This window comes from Giraffa tippelskirchi, chromosome 8 (genome assembly GCF_054371585.1).
Source record: "Giraffa tippelskirchi isolate mGirTip1 chromosome 8, T2T-mGirTip1v1.2.pri, whole genome shotgun sequence".
NCBI lineage: Eukaryota > Metazoa > Chordata > Mammalia > Artiodactyla > Giraffidae > Giraffa > Giraffa tippelskirchi.
Genome location: NC_137282.1, coordinates 152,470,976 through 152,494,167, shown reverse-complemented (window position 1 = coordinate 152,494,167; position 23,192 = coordinate 152,470,976). Strand labels below are relative to the sequence as shown.

Here is a 23,192-nt window from a genome sequence, read left to right as displayed (position 1 = left end):
TCTGGAGATCCAGGGCTGGACACAACATAAGCACAGAATATTTCTAAAGTAGTGAAGTGGAAGAGCAGTCAGAATTTTAACACCATTTTATCACTTTAAACAGAGCCTCCAGTCTTCCTTCTTTCTCCCGTCTCTTTTCTCACTGGAGTTAGAGTGAAAAATATATATATATATTTATGACCTGGAATTCCTGGGCCTGCGCGTTTGGGAGGGTGTTTTTCCACTCCTAACTAAGGCTGACGGCCCTAGAGGCTGTGACGAGTCTGGACTTGGCAGGTGGCACGGCTCCCAAGCCAAGCACCTGGATAGGGTGAGAGCCGTCAGGCTCCACACACAAACCTGAAGGGGCGAGGGTTACGTTTCAGTAAATCTCTCCCTCAATTAGTGCAACTGTCAGAAATGGTCACGTGTAGAGGCCTTAAACCTGGTTTACATTAAATGACCAAAAACTACAGACTTTAGACAGAGGAACTAGGGCTTTCAAGGCTTGACTCAGTGACACGAGATTTAAATTTTAAGCAACTATAGAAGGTTGCCCTCAAGGGGCTGGGTAGGAACCAGGACCCCGAGAACCTAGGCCTGGAGGGTAAAGGTCGACACAGGCTGTTTTCCACAGTGGCCGCTGGGAGCGGCCAGCCCCGCAGTCAGCAGCAGCCTTCCTCACAGCCCGGCCTGGGTGACTCACCAAGACAGACGTGCCCAGCCCAGTGACAGCGCTGGGGCCAGTCACGAGCTGGCGGTGAACTTCAGCGCCTTTTTCTGTTGCCTGATAAAGTGGCTGAGTCATGGCGGGGAGAAGGGTCAGGCGTCGGGGCCCCGGAGGAAAGACCTGTGAGGCCTGCCTCAGCAGAAAATGCATTTTGGAGTCATTTTCAGGAGGGTGCTTTCACATTCAACAGCTGCTGAAAAAGTCGCTGTGTTTCATCTCCACCTGCTCGACGGTCTGCCACTGTCTCTGACACAGAGGCAGGCCTGACTCGGTATCTCCTCTGGACTGTGGGGTGCACGGGACTGACAGCACTTGAGGGGAGGGGAGAACAAAGCCAAACCAAACACAGGCAATCAGGATTCCAGAGAACTTCCGACAGGAGGGAGAAGGCGAACAGTGTTATTCCTGGCTAGGCGCCAAGCCAGAACACTCCAACAGTATGATTTCCTAAGCACAGCCTCTTGCTGGGATGAGAGAAAAGAGAGGAGGGCCCAGGATTGCAGCAGAATCATAAAGTCCTCACGCGTACTTGTCATGGACCCAAATCTACCTTTACCACTCCTTTCAGCTCTCCTACAAGTAGCAGGGCCTCTCTGAACCTCAGTTTCCTCTTTTGTAAAATGGGGCCAATATTAGATTCTACTGATTGGGCGTTTAGACAATTAAATGATCTGCTGCAGGTAAAGGAATAAGCACAGTGCTGGGAACCTAGTGCTCAGGATTCTATTGTCTACTGTTGTTATTATTATCCACCCCTATAAACGCACTCAGCTAAGTTAAGCGATGTCTCTGGGTGCCACGAAATAACTCTAAGGCAGGGTTCCCCAACCTCCAGGATCTAATGCCTAATGATCTGAAGTGGAGCTGATGTAACAATAATAGAAATAAGGCACACAATAAATGTAATGTGCTTGAATCATCCCGAACTCCCTCGCCCAGTCCATGGAAAAACTGTCTTCCGTGAAACCAGTCCCTGGTGTCAAAAAGCTTGGGGACCGTGGCCCTAAGGAATGTGTGTGTGTGCTCCGTCGCTCAGTCGTGTCTGACTCTTTGCGACTCCAGGAACTGCAGCCCACCAGGCTCCTCCGTCCATGGAATTATCCAGGCAGGAATACTAGAGTGGGTTGCCATTTTCTCCTCCAGGGGATCTTCCCAACCCAGGGATCGAACCCACATCTCCTGCATTGCAGGCGGATTCTCTACCTCTGAGCCACCAGGGAAGCCCCAAGGAATAGATGTGGACAAAGAAAGGAAAGCGGAAGAAGGTAGGGTTGGGTGGGATTAAAAAATCTGGGAGTAGAGATGAGAAAAAAGAACACACATACACTCTTTTAAAAAATTTAACAGTATCAGCCTAGCCTACGCAGAGAAATTTTTCTAACTGACCTTCACATACCCAATTTTCTGAATTAACGAACATTCTCTCTTCACCAGTAAAATACACTGGGGCGTGCCCGCTGCATACTAAATCATCCAGCTGGTAGACAACTCTCTAGACTCCCACCAGATGAGTTATGTTCTTAGAAAGGGTCAGTTGTGTTTGCTCCTAGACTGGCTTATATCAGTTGCACTTCTCCACAATTACATAATTAACACATGCAAAAACGGAGTTGCTAGTTTTAAGAAAACTAGGTTGGATGCTTAGGGACAACTTGATAAAGGTGAATCACTAAAAGAACTGTCAAATTAGGAATGGGTGAGAATTTGGAAAAGACAAAGAAAAATCTAGAAGGATTCCGCAGTCAGATTGTTTCATAAATGTCTTTTAAGATGGCATGCTTCACTTCTAGTGAATCTCTAACTTTTCACATAGTCAAGTACTATTGCTTCTCATAACCACAGGGAAAATTTCCACAGTTTTGACAAACTTAACAGCTAACAATTATTGAGTATTAATTCTACTCAAGGTACTTGCTGAGGATTTATATACACTTGAATATTTTTTAAAAAAGAATATAATATGCTAAAATGAATTTTTTGGAACTCTGCTTAAAAAATTGGTTTTATTTTGGTTACTGTCACTTTTTAGAATGTAAATTTTGAGGCACAGTTAAATAATATGAAACAGAAATCGTTTCTACCTCTGAGCACATAAACTCTCCCATCAAGAGAACAGACTCAGACATGGCTACTCCCCGCAAAGAGATTGCCCATGGCTAGGGGGCACTCAGCTGGCCCCTCATGGTACAAAGAAACATTAGCAGAACAAGAATCAGATGAAAAACATTTGTCCTGAATTGCAGGGTATTACAATAACTGAAAACACAGGCTTCAGCAAATCTGAGCAACATACCATATGGTGGGAACTGTTATATAATTTCTAAGTCAACAGTTTAGACTCTCAGGTCAGGAAACGTTCATGTCCACATAGATTCCCCAGAAATGCCATCACAGACCAATTTCTATCTGGTATGAAGATTTATAGAAAGACAGGTTTATGAAAAATACTGTCCTAATAGGAAGAAAAGTGAAACCAAAGTTACTGGAAGTCATTGTTATTTACCAACCTGACACATTTTAGGCACATGATAAAAAATGTAAGAAGCCCTTAAATGAAATTAGTAGTGATTTAAACATTTACAAAGACCTATTATCTGTTATGGTGCTCTAAAATTTCACTATAATAACCCTTTTTTTAATTATTGAAAATAATGGAGAAGTAATGGTTTTCTTAACAATGAGCCTTCAGCAGGATCACTTGACTTATACCGACTTTTTAATTCCGAGTGTGGATCTATATTTATGTATATGTATTTATGGGCTTGGGAAGGGGAGGAGAATGGGTTTACGTAGAAACGCCATGTTTTGAATGCCTAATTCTGCAGGGTACTTGTTTTTTTTTAAGCCCTGTCACAAAGGTTTTTGCTTAAAGATTCAGAACAATGCACAGACAAGCATTATTATGACTCACTAACCAAAACATAGTAATAAGCGATAATATAATTAAAATGTGCAATGTCTCAAAGCATGATTCAATGCAATTCAAACGGCTTAACAAACAAGCCTTTGATTTGCCTCTGAAAAGTCCACTGCAACAGCTGTGCGGCCAGCATAAAATGTCTGATTCATGTTTAATCTGAGAGCCGGAGGAGCTCTGAGACCATTCTAGGCCATAGATCCTCCCTCTACAGATGAAGAAACAGACACTCCCAAAGTTTAGCAGTTTGTGGCAAAACCAGGTCTCATAGATACCAGCACGTACAATGCATCTTCTCTCCAAAGGACTGATGCTACTATCTTTACTACTGCTTTAGCGAGACAGTGATAAAGATGATGATAAATATTAAGTGAGCTTTTCCTATGGTTTAAAGTACTTTACATGAACAGGTCATTCAGTTCTCAAATCAACCTATGAGAGCAGGATTAATATAATTACGTAACCTAAGAGGAAACAGAACTTGCCTGACCTGACACAGATAAAAAGGTGCTGGAGGCGGGACTGGAACCCAGGCAGTTTGATTTAAAAGCCCACATGCTTCCACCACTCCACCTAACCCAGTGCTGTGCCCTTAAACCTACTACAGAATCACAGATTTCTACATCAGCCTGAGAGTGGAAGCTCTTGCTTTCTGTAGTAGCCTTTAAGTGCTGCTGCTGCTGCTGCTGCTAAGTCGCTTCAGTCGTGTCCGACTCTGTGCGACCCCATAGACAGCAGCCCATCAGGCTCCGCTGTCCCTGGGATTCTCCAGGCAAGAATACTGGAGTGGGTTGCCATTTCCTTCTCCAGTGCATGAAAGGGAAAAGTGAAAGTGAAGTCGCTCAGTCGTGTCCGACTCTTAGCGACCCCATGGACTGTAGCCTACCCGGCTCCTCCATCCATGGGATTTTCCAGGCAAGAGTACTGGAGTGGGGTGCCATTGCCTTCTCCAGCCTTTAAGTAGAGTAACATAAAACATAACTTAGAATTGAACATTGACACACCCCGTGAAATCGAGAGCCTCCCTTTGCTCTTTCAGTCCAGGCACTCATCTCTCTCCCTCCCACCTCCTCTCTGCCCCCCGAGTTTTGAGAGCTGCCTCAAGAGCTCTGATTCAGTATCAATGATGCCATTCTTTATTGAGCCTGACAAATAGGTCGGTTTCAGGAACTATGTGCTTCCCCTTCTCTGTTTCCTCTATGCCCGATCAAAGAATGAGTGCTCTATCTTAATGTTTCCATTCACAATTAAGAAGGAATCACTTTTTTTTTTTTTTTACTAAAGAGAAAAGAAATCAAACTATAATTCTGTATAAAATAAAAGTTGACTATATGGAAGAAACCAATACGATATTGTAAAGCAATATCTTCCAATTAAAAATAAATAAATTTTAAAAATAAAAATTGAATTAAAAAAAGTAAATCAAATTAGTACAGAAACCACTCAACTAATCTACTAGCAATATATTTACTAGGCAGATTGTTTGCAATGAGTGCCAAAAAGCCTGAGAGAGTGGTAAGCAAGAATTTTCCTGCTGAGGTGGTCACAGCATTTGTACAATAACAGAAATGTCTAAAGAATAAGAAACTTTCTCCCCACACTTTGTAAATAGATGCTATTCTATCAATCAAGAAAATCCTGTTTCAGGCTAATTGGAACATGGAATTTGCTGTGATCATGCAAACAAAGATTTAGTAAAGTTTAGGCTATCAGTATGTTAGGCTATCAGTATGTTTAGAGAGCATTTTTATCTATTTATATATTCATCAACATACTATATGTAGTGAAAAGCTACAGAAATCCTGACTTTCACATTTGAATTTTATCATCTGTACTTAATAAAGTTATTTCCAGTAGGAAAAAAGTTTACATTCAGAGGTATGAGTGATACATGGCAGAATGCTAGGATGGTCTCTATGGGCAGTTAATGGAGGACATGATTGTAGAGATGTGGAAAAGAAAGAGAAAAACAATCTTCCTAAAACATTCTATTAACCACATCATTCCAACAGCCTCTTTTTTTTTTTTAACAGTTCTTACCCTAGATTCTAAAATTTCCTGTTATCTGGCTTCACTGAACATGTACAAGTGATTCCCCATAAGATGCATCTTCTGCTTGGACCAGTGTTACACACCATGCTCACTTCCACTTCTGCACCCTCACTTATGAAAAAGCCAAATGAAGTATTTATGGGCACCTTCCACTGTTCAGCCCGTGAAGTTACCTACTGAACCCTTATAACAACATCTAAGTACTACATTGACATGCTTCCCATTTTACAGAAAAGAAATTATAGCTCAGAGATTAAATTGTCTAAGAGAATCAAAGCATCCTGAGACTTAAACCAGAGTTGGCTTCGGAGTCCACATGCTTCCCTTGACACCATACTCTTCCTCTCGTCTGGATGCCCTCCATACTGTACATGTGCTCAGTCCTGTCCGACTCTTTGTGACCCCATGAACTGTAGCCCGCCAGCCTCCTCTGTCCATGGAATTCTCCAGGCAAGAATACTGGAGTGGGTGGCCATTTCCTCCTCCAGGGGATCTTCCCCACCCAGTGATCGAACTCACCTCTCCTGCATCTCTTGCACTGGCAGGTGGATTCTTTACTACTGAGCCACCTGGGAAGCCTGCCTTCCATACTGCCCTTTGGTTAAATCTATGCTAAACTTTTATGTCCAGTTACAGTCCCACTTCCTCTATGATTTCTTCCCAGGCAACTTCAGTCTTTGCAGATTTTGCCTCTCCTCAGGTTTTCTATAGTACTTAAAACCTGTAAAATTTTGAGCTTAAATATTATCTCCAAATGCTTACTGTTGTTTGTTTGCATTCTTTTGCTTTCCAACTTAGGTTTTAATTTCTCAAGGGCTTCCTTGGCTGCACACACAGTAGGGGTTTAATGAATATTTAAGGAACTATTCTGAATCTTTCTGGCTTCCTGGGTTAAATAAGAACAAACAATCACATTGGGCTGGAGCACAGAATGGATGGTAGGGAGACAGGGAGCAGTGGGTAGAGAAGGTAGATAGGGTTATATATTAATAATAAAGGACCTTAAATGTCATCCAAGGAGTATAGATTTTATCTATAAGTGATGAGGAGTCCTCTAAAGTATTTGAGAATTTTGTAAGAGTTTTAATCCAGGGAGCTATATCTGACTACATCCTGAATAATATCAATTGAACAGAACGAGAGACTGTGCTTTGTATAGCCATAGCATTTGTCCTCATCTGTTTCTGTCACAGTATGAAGTGTTTTATTTAAATCCAAAAGCACACATCCAGAATGAAAATACACACAGTGCTAACAGTCAAGGCAGACTCTGTAGAATACATTATCTAGCATCCCAAAGGACTAATAAAAAGACAAATTAATTACGGCCAACATTAAAAATTATTTATTCACATTAATAAAATACACTGCTGAAGTTGCAGGAGTGATGTTTGGAAAGAAAGCTTATTTACCCAATGTGAGCCCCGGAAGGAATTTTCCAACTTCAAGATTAACTTTTGAAAAAGCTATATATCAAATAACTTCTCAGCAAATTTTCTTTACATGGTGAGGAAAAGGTTATCAAGAAACAAAATTTCCTACAAGCAGATGACTTCCTTTGCCTTCTAATCTTTTAAGATCTACAGGCTCTCCATCATCCTCTTGCCCTTTCGTTCAGTAAATGGAAAAGTCATTCAACTGAGATTCTTTTTTTTTTTTTAATATTTATGTATGTATGTATTTATTTAGCTGCACCAGGTCTTAGTTAGTCGTGTGGACTCTTAGTTACGGCATGTGGGATCTAGTTTCCTGACCAGGGATGGAACCTGGGCCCCCTGCATTGGGAGCTTGGAGTCTTAGCCACTGGACCACCAGGGAAGTCCCAGCTGCGATTCTCATGAGTAGAAGTAAGGAGAAAATACTCATTCAGACAATGTATTTAAGAAAAGGGGTCACAGTCAGAAGGAAAGGAATGAAGACCTCCTGCACCAAAACAAGTGCTTCCCTCTTGAGCTTATTTTAACTCCTAGGAAAAGTGAAGATTCACCTGTGATCACAAATAATAAAATTATTAATAGCAGTCATTTGTATTTAACGAAATAGGGATAAAATGCCTCAAAAGGAAGGAACAGTAGCAAAATGTGGGGCCAGGAGGCCGTGTTTCCCTGAAGAATGAAGAGCTCTGGTTCACATCACGACTGACCACTCTAGAACACTCAGGACGTGAGAGGGTCCTGAAAACCAACAGCATCCGGGCTTTGGTTGTTTGAGCGGAGCATCCCCTACAAGCCAGAGATGAGGGAAGACAGGACACATTCAACCTCCTCTTCGTGTGATAACCGCAATACAGCTTGAGGTGGTTCCTCGTTGTTTCTAATCCTTGGAACACCTCTAAAGACACTTCATACTCCCTTTACAGGTGAAGAACCTGAAGTTTAAGAGGCTTGGGGGCAGGGAGGGGGAACCTGTCTTTAGTTTCTTAGCAAGTACGCGGCTGAGCCAGATCCTGAAACCAAATCTTACTGGCTTCAAAGCCCACATGCAAGAATTGGAAAGAATGAGTGCAAATTTTATGGAAAAAGCAGAACTCCGGAATAATTAAAGAAAACAGACGTAACGTAAGAAGAGGCCAGAGGCCCCAAATCAAGTACAGAGAGGCAATCAACTTACCAGCATATTTTGTAGCGTTAGACTCATCCATGGACCAAAAGCAATAATCAAATGCAAATACCTGGATGAAAGAACAGAATGTTAAACTTAAAACCTTGTTAACTTCCATGAGTAAATCAGAGTGAAAAAAAATTCACTGATGAGGATGCCTGCTTCTGTCTGATTTAAAAGTAAAACAAAAACCAGAAGTCTGACGCTTTATTAACCCTGAAGTTTCTTGCAGACTAAATTGGCTATTTTCTTGTATTATAAGAAATACAAGGTTATTTTCTTGCATTAGAGTAAATTGTATATGAAAAATTGCTACTTACTCCACATTCAAACAAGGAGACCTCCTAGCCAAAATATTTTAAATTATACATTTAGTGAGAAAAGACAATGACTTCTCTCCCAAGTCTGCAGTTTCAGCAGATGCTGAAATGGTGGACCAGGCAGACCTTCCATGGTGGATCTTCCATGGCTTCACAAGAAATATTAAAGTGATCAACTTTCATTGAAATCAGTCCCACCTAACTTTCCATGACCCTATCATTTCTAGCATAGCCAAAGGTTTGTCAAAACTTTCCACATTCCCAGAAATCTTAGACTCCCAATCCTGGGCCAAGTATTGTTAATATATCAATTCACTCTTGCATGCTTTAGCTTTTTGTATAGTTACTGAATGCCTACTATGTACTAGGAATGGTTGATGCTACTATATCAGTTCAGTTCAGTTCAGTCGCTCGGTCATGTCCAACTCTTTGGGACCCTATGGATTGCAGCACTCTAGGCTTCCCTGCTCCAAAAGGACACACATCTAATCACTGTTTTTCATGCATATGACCACCACTCATGTTACAGCCATCTTTACTACATGCATAGGGCGACGCTCCCCAAAGTGCGCACCAAGGAACAGCAGTTTCATGAGATAGTCCATGAAATAAAGATTACACCATATTGGAAATGGTACATATTTTACCCTGTTTAAGATTTTCCATGCAATTCTCAACATTAAAGGCACTGAAAAGTCTTCAGCTAATAAACCCATTTTTTAAAAATTCATTTTTATTGGAGTATAGTTGCTCTCCCACGTTGTGTTTCTACTGTACAGCAAAATGAATGAGCCATACATATACATATATCCCTTCCCTTCTGGACTGTCCTTCCCATTCAGGTCACCACACCTCATTAGGTAGAATTTCCTGTCCTATACAGTACATTCTCATTAGTTATCTATTTTTCAGATAGTTATCAACAGCGTATATGTATTAAATATCAATCCCGATCTCCCAGTTTTTCCCATCTCCCCTTTCCCCCTTGTATTCATACATAAACCCATCTGGTTGTGTAACTTTATTTTTCCAATTTCTTTTGATGAGGAGACCCTTTCTTGTCGTTTAGTCGCTAAGTCATGTCCGACTCTTTGCGACCCCATGGACTATAGCCTGCCAGGTTCCTCTGTCCATGGGATTTCCCAGGCAAGAATCCTGGAGTGAGTTGCCATTTCCTTCTCCAGGGGACCTTTCTGACCTATTCTTTACCACTGAGCTACCTGGGAAGCCCAGAGACCCTTTCTTGAGTAACACCTATTAACGTGCCCTGAAGCTAGTGTTTCTCAGCATCACCCTCCTACTCCTCAAGCTAACTGACTCAGGTGACTCAGCAGCTATTTTCTTGGCTCCTTGTCCCAGCCTTCACCGCTCCCCCATGCAACTCCAATAGTAAAATGCAATCCTCCTGTGGACAGAGACTCTTGAATGTTTAATCATTTCCAAGGGATTGTAAACACTGGGCAGTCAGAAACAAACACTCTGACCTGGCCCTAGAAACTGGCCCTAAGGGAACTTTCCAGCCTAAGTCTCCCAACAGCTATATGCTTCAGCTGAACTTGTCTGTACCTCGGAGTTACTAGGTACAATTCCACCCCTGTCATTTGCTTCATTTCCACCCTTCAAAATGCTTCATGCTCCTTAAGGCCCATGCCAATATATTTTTCATCCAGGAAGCAGTCTTTGGTTAAACCCAAAGGGATTAGCTTTCTCTTCTCTGAATTCTCACAACACTGTTAAATCCTATTTTTGTAACTCCTATCACAATTATTTTTTCACTTACCATGTATATGGTCTGTGCATAGGTTTTACCTCCACTGCTAGACAAAGGTCCTTGAAAGCAAGAACCATACCTAATTCTTATTTGTATCATGCAGTGTCCACAGTAGTTGCTTTATAATTGTTCATTAAATGATTACTGGCATTGAGACCTTAGAAGAAAGCAGGTACCTTCCACGTCATTAAAAGACTAACTTACACTCTGAATAGTTTCAGCACCACCTGTACTTCAGTGCTTGTAAATGGATTCAGGTCCACACACAACTTATATCATCAACCTCAAATCCAAATTCAATTTTGTGATGTATACAAACATTCACTCTGGTCTCATATAACCAAGGTTAAAATGAACGGCTATGAAACAACTGTTCCAGCCAACAGAGTGTGAAATATTTACTGCATTCTAGGGCTCTTCCAAAGACTTGAGAGACCACACAGGCATAATCCAGTTAATCTTCCTGCCTCAAGGCAGGACAGAATTTCAACACTTCTCCTGAGAGATGAAGATCTGGCTTGTTTTTAAACATTTCCAGAAAAGGAGATTCCACAACCTCCCTTTGATGGCATCTTTATAACACTTAACTTTCAAGTCCAGGGTATTTTCCTTCCCTTTTGACTTAAGTCGACTCTCCTGACTTTAAACGGCCAACAGAGGCTCCTTTCCAATTTTTAAGTACTGTTTCCCTCTCGACTCCAAAGAATTCCTCTTAGTAGTTGCTACATACAGTGAAATCATAATTTATCTCCTGTATGTTAATTTTTCACACCTACCTGAAACTTACTGATAACAGTTTGCTATTCTGCATACAAGATTAGAAAGTTATAGATCTATATTCACAGTAATGACACTTGAAATAAAATGAAATCCACTCCAAAACTGGGGGTCTACCCTTAATAATAATCATTCCAAATTCTGTGCCAATTTTCATTTCTAACAAACTAGTTAATAGTCTAAAGTTGGCTTTGATCATAAAAAGAAAGATAAAATTTTCATTTTAGGCACTTGCCCCCATTTCCAAATTCAGACAAATGTTAAAAACATTTTCTCAAAGGGCTGTGATAGTACTGGCAGACACACTTGTTCTTTGCCTGCCAAATACTGGCCTCTCCCTGGACTGAATTATATCTCAAATTTCAAAACCTGCGATCACAAGCATTTTAGAATGGGCACGCCTCAAGCCAGTCACGGAGTGCGGGTTATGATTTTACTCAACATTTATCATAAGAAAGTTAAGCCCAGAAATCTGAAGGAGTTCCCTAAAAGCTCAAAGCAACTGGGAAGATTTTTGCTGTCATTTTTTTCTTTAACAAAGGCTGCCAGTGATTCCTCGCCACTTCTGCTATGAAATTCCATAGCACTCTACATCTCCCACGGCACTAGTTCACACGTGGTCCTGTTTCACGGCTTAGTCCTTCTTGGGTGGGTCTCAGCTCCACTTAAAGGCGAACCTGTTGGGGGCAAGGGCTTTGTCTTATGCTAGTGTCTGGCTCATATCTCATACAGAGCAGTCACTGTACATAATATTTTCTCAATAAATAAACATAATACTAGGAGAAGAAGTTGAAATGCAGACGAGAGCATGGAATGGACATGAGGAACTGTTAGGAAAAAGTAGAAGTTCAAACTGCAAGACAGATTTTTAGATGATTCATTACTTTCAGATGTAGGTGGTCACTAAAAGAGTCCTCTTCGGCACCATCATTCCAGGGTTCACGTGCATAAACTAGTATGACCACATCAAGTATAATTATTTACTGTGAGAATAATTATTTGGTATGACTTATGAAAATAGTGTGTAAAAGTTTAAAATAATTTATCTTAGGTAGCATGATCATTTCCCCTCCAATCTTGTTAGTACTATAAATAAACTAGTGTTCACAAACAATTATCTTTCTTTTCCTGGCTAAAAAAAAAAATTAATTATTTAACTTAATCACAAAGGTTTGTAACAAAAGAGGACATGGCTTTCTTAAGTCTTAGAGAAATTTTTATTTTCTAATACAGAAATCATTGACATTTCCAGTTGCCAATGGGAAGGGATAGTTAGGGAGTTTGGGATGGTCATATACACACTGCTATATTTAAAATGGATAACCAACAAGGTCCTACTGTATAGCACAAGGAACTCTGCTCAACGTTATGTGGCAGCCTGGATGGGAGAGGGGTTTAGAGGAGAATGGATAGATATGCATGTATGGCTGAGTCCCTTCACTGTTCACCTGAAACTATCACAGTGTTGTTAATCGACTATACCCCAGAACAAAATAAAAAGTTCAAAAAAAATCATTGACATTTCAAAAGAGATAACTATTTTCCTGAGAGTTATTCTTTGGAAACTAACCACTTCAAATAAAAAGGAAATCATTTTTTTTGAAGCCAGCACATTATACTAGAGAAATGCACTTATTCAAGACTTCTAACTAATTTCATCAGAATTCCTAAATGTTTATTTTACCTATTCATTATGAAGTCACTGGTATCTTGAGTATAGGAGATGGGGGACTTTTTAATGCATACAACTGACCTTCCCCCCAAAAAATCAAATCTGGAAACCAAGTATAATTTTCATATTTCACCAATGCCAATCAACATTGTGAACTTTTTTGGTAAAGCAACCCACGTTTTCCAAGAACCTTCAACTAGAAAAAGAACCAAAGGTATAGATGCTCATCAGTTGTTTTAAAATCTGAAAACCATTGTCTTCAATGAAATGTGACTCTAAATCTCAGAACATTTAATTCCCTGAAGCTTGTTGGACACATTGGTCCCACCTTCAGCACACTCCTAAAAATGTTCACTTTGTATCTCTGTGAACCACTGATCATCCTGTAAAATGATCACAAGCTGTTTTCAATAAGGCAGATGTGTTGGGGGATATACACTCTGAGGCAAACATGCTTTACAACGCAGAGGCAGGATGTACCACAGAGAAACTCCACTCTTATCGAAAAGTCTCATTTCACTGGTATGTCAGCAAAATTCAAGTTGCCATTTTAAAAAAAGAAAAACAGCATCTTTTATGTTCCTTGAAGAAACAGAGGACATCAGGGTTCTAAGAAATGTGACCTGTAATCATTTTTCTGATCCATAAATACCAAATGTAAAAGGTACTTTCATCTGCATACCTTTCTGCTTGCACACTTTCACTAATTGCACACTTTCTGCAATTATAAAACAGTTGATCCAGAAAGCATTCAACCAATGGCTAATTGCCACTGCTCTCAGTTTGAGGTACTATAGGGAACTCAAATACACATTAGGCATGTGTTTCTGTCCTCTAGTCTCTTTTGGTCTAGTTATAAAGACAAAATAATTCTTGAAAATTAAAAAGCATGGGTTTTTTTTTTCCCCAAAATAATTTTTGTACTTTTCAACTCCTCTCCAGGCAGAAAGTGATTAATCCAATACTTTTCTCAAGATAATTTAATTTTAGGCAAAGAAACACCTCCAAACATACACATCAGAGTTTTTGCAAAATGCATCAAAGCATACTCCCTTTCTAATTTCTCCTTATTAAATTATTTTAGCATCATCTCAAATGTCACTCCCTTATGAAACCTTTCTTAAGGACACTACTTCTTCTTACTCTGAATTTCATACCTCTCTGACCAGATTGTATGTGTTAACGTATATAAGAGAGTCCCTTTGTTCTACATTACTAGTTCTGAGAGGTCAAGACCTTGGTTTTGCTAATGATTTTATTGCCCATAATTCCACCAAACAAAAATACTCTGAGAATTTACTTTTTAAAGCAACTTCACAGTGAATGACCATTCACTTAAAAACGATCTTGTAAATCTGTGTTCTCACACATGACTGCTGCTTAAATAAAACAGCCCACACTGGTGAGTAGGGTAGTAGATTACCCAACAGTACTTGGTCGAAGTCTGTTCCCACTCCACTGTGAAAGTGACAAGACCAATGTCACCCTACAGACATGATCTGCATGTTTACTGGATTCCCACTCCTTTCCCAAAAGACAGGAGCGAGTTCCCCTATTCACCTACAGATTATGTCAAGAGTCAGGCATCTCTCCAGCTCTGAGAGCTTCCACCAATGACCAAGAAATCCTCTGGGTGGATGAGCACAGTGGGAAGTCCAGGGGGAAAAAAGGAGAAGAGAAAATGTAGAAGTCTAAGAAAATCCCTCCTCTGACAACTCTGCCTCTCTTCACCCCCTGGCCATTCTTCAAGACCTGCCCAAAGGTCACCTCCTCCAGTGCTTCCTCGACTTCCCTCCTCTGTGCTCTTTCAGTCAATAGCTTCACTTCTCGAATACACAGTCTATCAAAGTAAGCACACATTTTATATTAAATGAGGGCTGTGGGCATTTAGCAAAGTGTCTACCAATATAATGCATGGTGCACAGTAAAACTCAGTCTAAGGCAGCTACTGCTATCCGTTTTGACAGTCTCTATGGATGGGCTCCTCTCCCAGTTAACAGTACAGCACAGTTTCCATTTAGAGAGTGTTTATTATGTAGCAGGCACCATCCTAAGCATGCTACTTTCTCATCAGGCTTGGAAGTCTCCTGGGCCAGGGCTTGTGCTAATTCATTTCTTTAATCCTTACAGCCACAGACACGGTAGATAGGTGCTCTGTATCTGCTGAGTCAAATAAAGAAAGAAAAATGAAAAGGCAAAGAAGGTTCATACGGCCATGAGAAGAGAGCTGCTACAGTTCACCGAGTTCCTCGTCAAAAGGATCAACACAAGCCTCACTGTGTACTTCCTAGCCCCCAAGTCCAGAATGAAAAGGGCTTCCCATGGGGGGAGAAAAGTCCACTCTATGCAGGCTGGCTGGGCTTTGCATGAAGGAGTGTGTCTCTCTGTGCTCACACGATCCTGCCATCCTCCTCTCCGGGTACAATTCACCCACTGTTCACATCTGCGGACTGAGCTGCTTGCTACTCATAGCTTGTTCTGGCCGCTGTCGACTCTGGAGCTGCACCTGAGATCTCTCCACAAACCCCAGTTCTCCGGTTTTATAAATATCCGCGAGCCCCTGTCCTGCTGGTGTTTTTCAACTCTGCTCATTTGAAAGAGTACAAGGGTTATGAGAGACGTGGTGTGTCAAACGTGTTCACGTCTCACCACACTGCCAGAGAACCGAACCAGACCCAAGAGTTCAAGCCCTACATTCATGTCATGTCGAAATGATGATGTTCAGCATGATCTGTTTTCCACCACTTACAACGCTGTACATGTTTAATCTTCCTCACCGTACTGTGAGTTCCAGAGAGCAGGAACCTCCAGTTAAATCGCCTCTTGAGCCCCACAAATTCTTCATACTGTACTTTCCACAAACGTTCTCAATTATAGTCATCTAATAAATGACATTTGAATGAATAAAGTAAAAATGCCTCCTAGGAAAAAACGCAGAGGGGTAGGGCTATGCTGCTATTCAATTCATGCAGCTGCAACACTCATGGGGTCAGATATAAAGGCAGAAATGTAAGGGGTGAGAGCAGAGTGGCTGCATTTAACAGGGTAAGAGAAACTGAGCGAAAACCTCAGGATGGATGCTAAAAAGAAGTTCCATATTCAGCTATATGTTTGGTCTGAAACAGAAACATGATCCAAGCTACGTATGCAATTTAAATTGCGTCTGTAGGCACATTCAAAAGTCAAGAGATTAAAACAATTTAAATAATGTTTTTATTTAACCTAATACACTTTTTAAAATATTTACTTTTTTCCTCATACCACGTCTTTGATGTCTGGGGTGTATTTTTACACTCACAAAAACCTCAGTCTTGGGACTTCCCTGGTGGTCCAGTGGCTAAGACTCTGTGCTCCCAATGCAGGGGCCCTGGGTTCAATCCCTGGTCAGGGAACTAGATCCCATATGCTTCAACGAATACCTGGTGCAGTCAAATAAATAAATAATTTAAAAAAAAAATAAATTGCTAAAAGCCAGAACTGTTTAAAAAAGTTAATTAAAAAAAAAACAAAAACCTCAGTCTTGACTAGTCACATAGCACATGTTCAAATGCTATGTGTGGCTAAGTGGCTGCTGTACTGGACAGAACAGGTTTAGAATTCATCTCATTTCAGGCTGCCACTCAGTCTTCAGAAATGCACAAAGTGAATGATGAAAATGATGGCGGTCACAGAACGTAAGATGAGTCTGAATGAAACTGCACTTCAGGTGGCCTAAGTTGTATACAGTGACTTCTTCCTCCTTATTTCTGAGCTTTTTTCTGTAAAGTCAGGTTTTTTGGTACGGCAGTATGACCCTTTAAAGGATACTGCCTCCAAAAAGTAACAATTTTATTTTGTTATGCTGTCATTTTCTCCTGTTTAAGATTTTGCCAACACACTTATGTAACTAGAAGAGGGATTAACACCCTTAAGTTCAATAGTTCTAAACAGGGCTTGTAAATAAAAAACAGGAAGGTCCCCTGGAGAAGGGCATGGCAACCCGCTCCAGTATTCTCGCCTGGAGAATCCCACGGAGAGAGGAGTCTGGCGGGATATAGTCACACAGAGTCAGACACAACTGAGCTACTAAGACTTTCACCTCAAAGTGAGTTTAATTAACAAGATCAAATTGTTCAAATGACTCTTACACTAACTTACAGAGATCTTAAAATGATAATCGTGTCTTTAAAAATGAGCAAACGGGGTACAGAAGAATGTGATTGCAAACAAAGTGATCTTGCAGATGTTTATTTTTGCTTCAGGCTCTTCCTTACTCTTTTCTGCTTCTTTTACTCCATAAAACCCAAAAAACAGAAAAACCACTTTATAAGCACATGGTATAACAGACAGTAGCAGCAATCAGAAGGCCTAGAATTGCAGCCCAAAGCTCTCTCACTGAATGGTCTGGGCCGATTTACTCCTTAAGCCTCCATCTCCTTAGTCGCAGACCCTGAATGGTCTGAGTTCAGAAATTTCTTCCAGCTCCAAAGTGCTCACTTGGCACATGGACGGTACTCAACAAATACTGAAGGGTGAAGAAGAAAACAGAAAAAGCAGGAAGAATTCACTTGTTTTTCTCTGCATGTGTTTCAGTGTAGCTCCCTGGGAAGGTAAGATACCTGTGCCAGAGATGACAGAAGCATGAAAAGTGAAGTGTCCTAGAACATGCCTGACATTCTGAGGGCCAGCAGGGAGACCTGGAACTGGGCTTCTAAAGGCAAAGCTCCTGTGACTGGGACACTTTCCTGGTTTCCATCAACAGAGCGTGCGTAACACATAATCAGACAGAGATCTTCACACACACACAATAAGGAAAAACACACCTATCTCAACTCTGAACATTCTGAGACAAAGGCTCTTTATTTTAAACTAACAAGGAGGCAAAAAGCAGGTGTCTCTATGTTTGTCTAAAAGCTTATTTTTCTTTTTAAGGGAAGTAGAACACGCTCCAATAAACATTGCATGATATGCTACTGGTGAAAGGATTAAATGGTATGCACTAGGCCCAGGCCGAAATAAATGTTTCTCTACTCTAGAGTACAAATTTACAAAATGTAAGACCAAAGAGAAAATCCAAATATATAGTACAAAACAATTTCTACAAGGATACATTTGTGGAAATTTCTCTTTCTATTGTACATGCACGTGCAATATAAAAAAAAAAGTTCAATCTTCCTCTCAAGTTCAACCAGAAGAATATTTTTTTCTTGAGCTAATACAACACTAGAAAAAATAACTTTTAAGAAAAAAAGAAACACAATTCGGCAAGAACTAGTGTAGGTGCCCTCAGTGTCATGAGCAGCAGCACCACAAGGGTATCTGGTTTCTCTCCTGAGTTTTCACAGGCTCTTCCCCACCCATTCCCGAAAACAGGATGGGTCCCTGCTCACCCCTATTCTCTCACGTCTTCTATCCTACTTAATCCTTTCTTCTTTGACAACATAATCAATACCTCTTCCTTTGCCTCCTATCTCCTTCCCATCTAGGGCAGACTACAAACTGTATATTACCTGCTAGGCGTCTCTCAGATGCTTTGCCATCATTTCTAATTCAATTCATTCTAAAACTGAACTCTTTCCCTTTGCCATGCACCAAATCAGGTCTTTCTTCTTCAGTTCCTGCTGAATTTTCAGTTACTCAGCTTCAAACTCCAGATTCATCTCTGCCTCCTCTTGTGGCGCTGCCTTCTCCCACATGCTATCAGCATCCAAGTCCTGGATACTTTAGTTCTGCAATGTTTTGATCATTCTTCCCTTCCTCTTCTCTCATGCCACCACACCAATGCAGGCCATCATTATCTCTCATTTTATTGAAATGAATTTACCTCATTCCTGGCTCATTTTATTGAATACCATCCTGTTCCCACCCACTGACCAAACCCAATTTATTTTATGCTCTGCTTTCAGATTAACCTGAAAAGGAATTTGAATCAGGCCACTGCTTTGGTCAAAACAGAGACATGGAATAAATCGAGATGCAACCCTGGTATCCAGGCCCTCCACAGCAGGATTTGGTTTCAATCCCCTCCTTTTTTTTTTTTGACCATGTCACGCAGCTCATGGGATCTTAGTTCCCTGACTGACCAGGGATTGAAACCATGCCCTCGGCAGTGAAAGCTCAGAGTCCTAACCAGTGGACCATCAGAGAAGTTCCTCAACCTCCTTCTAAATATGTCACCCAAGATTCCCTTCCATGGACCAGCAGTCCAACTCTATGCTATGTCATGCTCTGAATACAGTCTATATTTTCTCCATCTCTTGGCACATCTGCCTACAATTCAATGGTCAACTATATTTGAGATGTTAACAAAAAGGTATTGTGCATTTTCGGAGAAGGCAATGGCACCCCACTCCAGTACTCTTGCCTGGAAAATCCCATGGATGGAGGAGCCTGGTAGGCTGCAGTCCATGGGGTCACTAAGTCAGACACGACTGAGCGACTTCACTTTCACTTTTCACTTTTCACTTTCATGCACTGGAGAAGGAAATGGCAACCCACTCCAATGTTCTTGCCTGGAGAATCTCAGGGATGGCGGAGCCTGCTGGGCTGCCATCTACTGGGTTGCACAGAGTCGGACACGACTGAGGTGACTTAGCAGTAGCAGCATTGTGCATTTTCAACTAAGTATATCCCTAAATATCTAATGTTTTTGAAGCTACTGTAAATTATTGGGTTGCTGTTAATTTTTATTTTCTAATTGCTCATGCTATCTTAAAGAGGTATAATTTTTATTTTGACCTTTTTCTTGCCACCCTGCCACTTGTAAGTTCTAGAAGCTTATTTGGAGATTCTCTAATGTTTATCAAATATATGACCTTATTATCTACAAACAAAGATGCTTTTACTTCCTCCATTCCGATCTGAATTTCTTTTCTCTTTCTTGCCTAATTACACTGGTTAAGAAGTCCAGCCAATGCTGAATAGAAGTGGCTAAATCCTCACCTATTTTGCATCTTAGATGGAAAGTGTTCAGTCTTTTACTGTTAAATATGATGACAGCTGTATATGTTTAACGCATGCCCATTACCACCTTGAGGAGGTTTCTGTCTACTACAATCGCTGCAAGTTTATATCATAAACAAGTGTTGAACTTTGTCAAACGCTTTTCACATAGTTTTTGCTATTTTATTCTGTGAATATGAAGTACATCTATTTTTTCATAATTAATACTTTATTTTTTAAAGCAGTTTTAGGTTTACAGAAAAACTGATCAGCTAGTGCAAAGAGTTCCCATATACCCCCCCTTTACAAACACCCCCTCAGCAGTTTCTGTTGTTACTAATAACTTGTATTAGTTATGCTAGATCTATTATAATCGATAAACCAATATCAATACATTATTAACAACTAAATTCCATACATCAAGGTTCACTCTTTTGAGCTATACAGTCCTATATGTTTTGATAAATGCATAATGTCATATATCTACCCTTACAGTATCATACAGAATAGTTTTACTGCTCTAAAAATCCTGTCCTTCATTTATTTATTCATCTCCCCTCTCCTCTCACTCCTCCTGGCAACCAGTGATTTTGCCCCTATTTCTCTGAAGGCATCCAAGTTTGCATTAAATTTTAATTTGGATTTAAAGTGGATCTGGCATATTGTAAGTGCTGAATTAAAGATAGCTATTATTAATACAAACAATGAAAATAGCATAGCATTCTAAGAGTACAGTTTCAAGGATAGATAAAAAGACTGTGAGACTTCTCTCCTCTCTAACAGTTGGGTAGGAACAGTGATAACTCAACCAAATATTTTAAGAGACAGCCCCTCCTTTCTCCTAATCAGCACCTCTACCTTAGAATATTTTTAAGTAAAATGTGCAAAATCCTCACACATAATAGAAACAGAGAATACTATCAGGAGGTGATTATTATTTACCAACATCTTTAGGCATAATTTCAATAATTGTCCAAACACAGTCTACAAGAAAAGGCAGATATTCCTCAGGAAAACACAAATTAATGACAAGAGAATCCAAATTGCTGGTGAGATTTGTAAGGTTCAATGGGCACTTTCCCTTTGGGGACAGGCCACAGAAGAGGATCAGGATTATGACCCAGCCGGGCATTTGGGTCTCCTTGAGAATGGAATTAGGACAGAGTGTTTTCTCTGGCTCAGTTCAGTTCAGTTGTTCAGTTGTGCCCGACTCTGTGCGACCCCATGGACTGCAGCACGCCAGGCCTCCCTGTCCATCGCCAACTCCCGGAGTTTACTCAAACTCAGGTCCATTGAGTCAGTGATGCCATCCAACCATCTCATCCTCTGTCTTCCCCTTCTCCTCCTGCCCTCAATCTTTCCTAACATCAGGGTCTTTTCCAATGAGTCAGTTCTTCGCATCAGGTGGCCAAAGTACTGGAGTTTCAGCTTCCACATCAGTCCTTCCAATGAATGTTCAGGACTGATTTCCTTAGGATGGACTGGTTAGATGTCCTTGCAGTCCAAGGGACTCTCAAGAGTCTTCTCCAACACCACAGTTCTAAAGCACCAGTTCTTCGGCACTCAGCTTTCTTTATAGTCCAACTCTCACATCCATACATGACTACTGGAGAAAACCATAGCTTTGACTAGATGGACCTTTGTTGGCAAAGTAACGTCCCTGGCTTTTTAATATGATGTCTAGGTTGGTCATAACTTTTCTTCCAAGGAGCAAGCGTCTTTTAATTTCATGGCTGCAGTCACCATCTGCAGTGATTTTGGAGCCCAAGAAAATAAAGTCTGTCACTGTTTCCAGTGTTTCCCCACCTATTCTCTGGCTCAGTCTTTAGCAAAGTGGTTCTGTCCACCAGTAAAGGGAACACATAATTTAGCTACACTTGAACCTTCTTTCTACTAAACTGGTGAAGTGTCCTTCTGGTACAACAGGTCTTTTTTTCCTTCATTCATTCAACAGTCATTGTGTAGATGCCATCTAAAGGTTCAAGTATAGGTTTTTAATATTTTGTCTGGTCTTAGCTGTGAGTTCTGCAGAAGTCAGAATAGGACTTTCTTCCATCCAATGAGTTTCACAGGTATTTTCCTCCTGTGGCCTTCAGCACACTTGATTTTATATTACACTGTGCACATGTTCTGTACTCCAACCCCATTAGAATGCTAGGATCTGGTCTGATCCATGTAGCACTTGGCCCCTGCCCAGAATATTTGTTAAATGAAACCAACTTGTCTTCTTTGATGCTTTTACTAATTAAGCATGTCAAAATCTCATTGTCTGAAATAAATAAAAGTTCATGTTTATATAGTCATCATTAAAAATATGTTTCCCATTTGCTTTCAATAGTCACAGTTTCTGCAAGAAAAGACCTTATCTATCTTAGCATCTTTTTAAAAAATTTCACTTTGCTATGTCATTTATTTGAATCTAAGATGATCTTCATACTTTCCAGATGTGCCTTACAGCATGCACACACATACACACACACTCACACATATGTGCGTGTGTGTGTGCATGTGCATATTTATTTATATTTAACATCGTTCATTTTATCTTGGAAATTTCATGATACTTCATGAAACTATTAATAGGATACTTAGTGAAACCACAAAACTATTGTATACCAGGTAGAAAGTAACCAGAACATTTCTGTATATAAAGCAATTAGTGGTTTTTTAAAATTGTGATTTTGTGTCTCTCTTTCATTTCACTGCTTCTCCTTCATTAAGTAACCCTACGTGGAACTGTTTAGGATTTTAGTGCCTTTTTCTGTAGGGAGAGAATTAAATACATCACAAGGTTGGTTGTCTGTTCTGAAACCTTTAGGAACCAACAGCAAGGGAAGAAAGCTACTTAAGGGGAGCTCATATCTTTCTGAGTAGCAGAGACATTTTTGGTTACACATTTCCACATCAATGGGGCTTCCCAGGTGGCGCTAGTGGTAAAGTACCCACCTGCCAATGCAAGAGATGTGGGTTCAATCCCTGGGTTGGAAAAGATCCCCTGGAGTAGGAAATAGCAATGCACTTCAGCATTCTTGCCTGGGAAATCTCATGACAGAGGAGCCTGGAGGGCTACAGTCCATGGTGTCGCAAAAGACTCAGAAACGACTGAGCACACACACCACGTCAATGATTGCTCAGGAATAACCTTCTAATCCCTCAGATTTGGCCAGGATGCCAGTGCTTATATTTCTAAACATCATACACTGCCTCTTTCTTAAAAGAGTTCATATTATCTGTTCAGTGCACGCCTTCCTTACTGGAGCTGGAACTCTTAATGTCAAGGACAATTCCTATACTGCCTTCAATAAACATAAAGGATAACACTTAGCATTTTAGGGAGGTCTCAATACTCCAAAAGTTAAGTTAGATTTTCCTTCATAATCCCAGAGATAAGTAAGTCTAATCTATCCTGGAATTCTTCCCCTTACCCAATGTAACTTAGATTCTGACCATAT

The 23,192-nt window shown here is 40.5% G+C and overlaps 1 protein-coding gene across 25 annotated transcripts in view; it reads right to left on the bottom strand.

The window, feature by feature from the left end:
• KIF13A (kinesin family member 13A) overlaps positions 1-23,192 on the bottom strand; it is a 198,443-nt gene that overhangs the window by 92,651 nt on the left and 82,600 nt on the right. For all 25 annotated transcript variants that reach the window (XM_081518112.1, XM_081518124.1, XM_081518129.1 and 22 more), the window contains one exon: positions 8,289-8,349. In XM_081518112.1, coding sequence (XP_081374238.1) covers positions 8,289-8,349 — 61 coding nt within the window. The remainder of the gene's footprint in view (positions 1-8,288; positions 8,350-23,192) is intronic.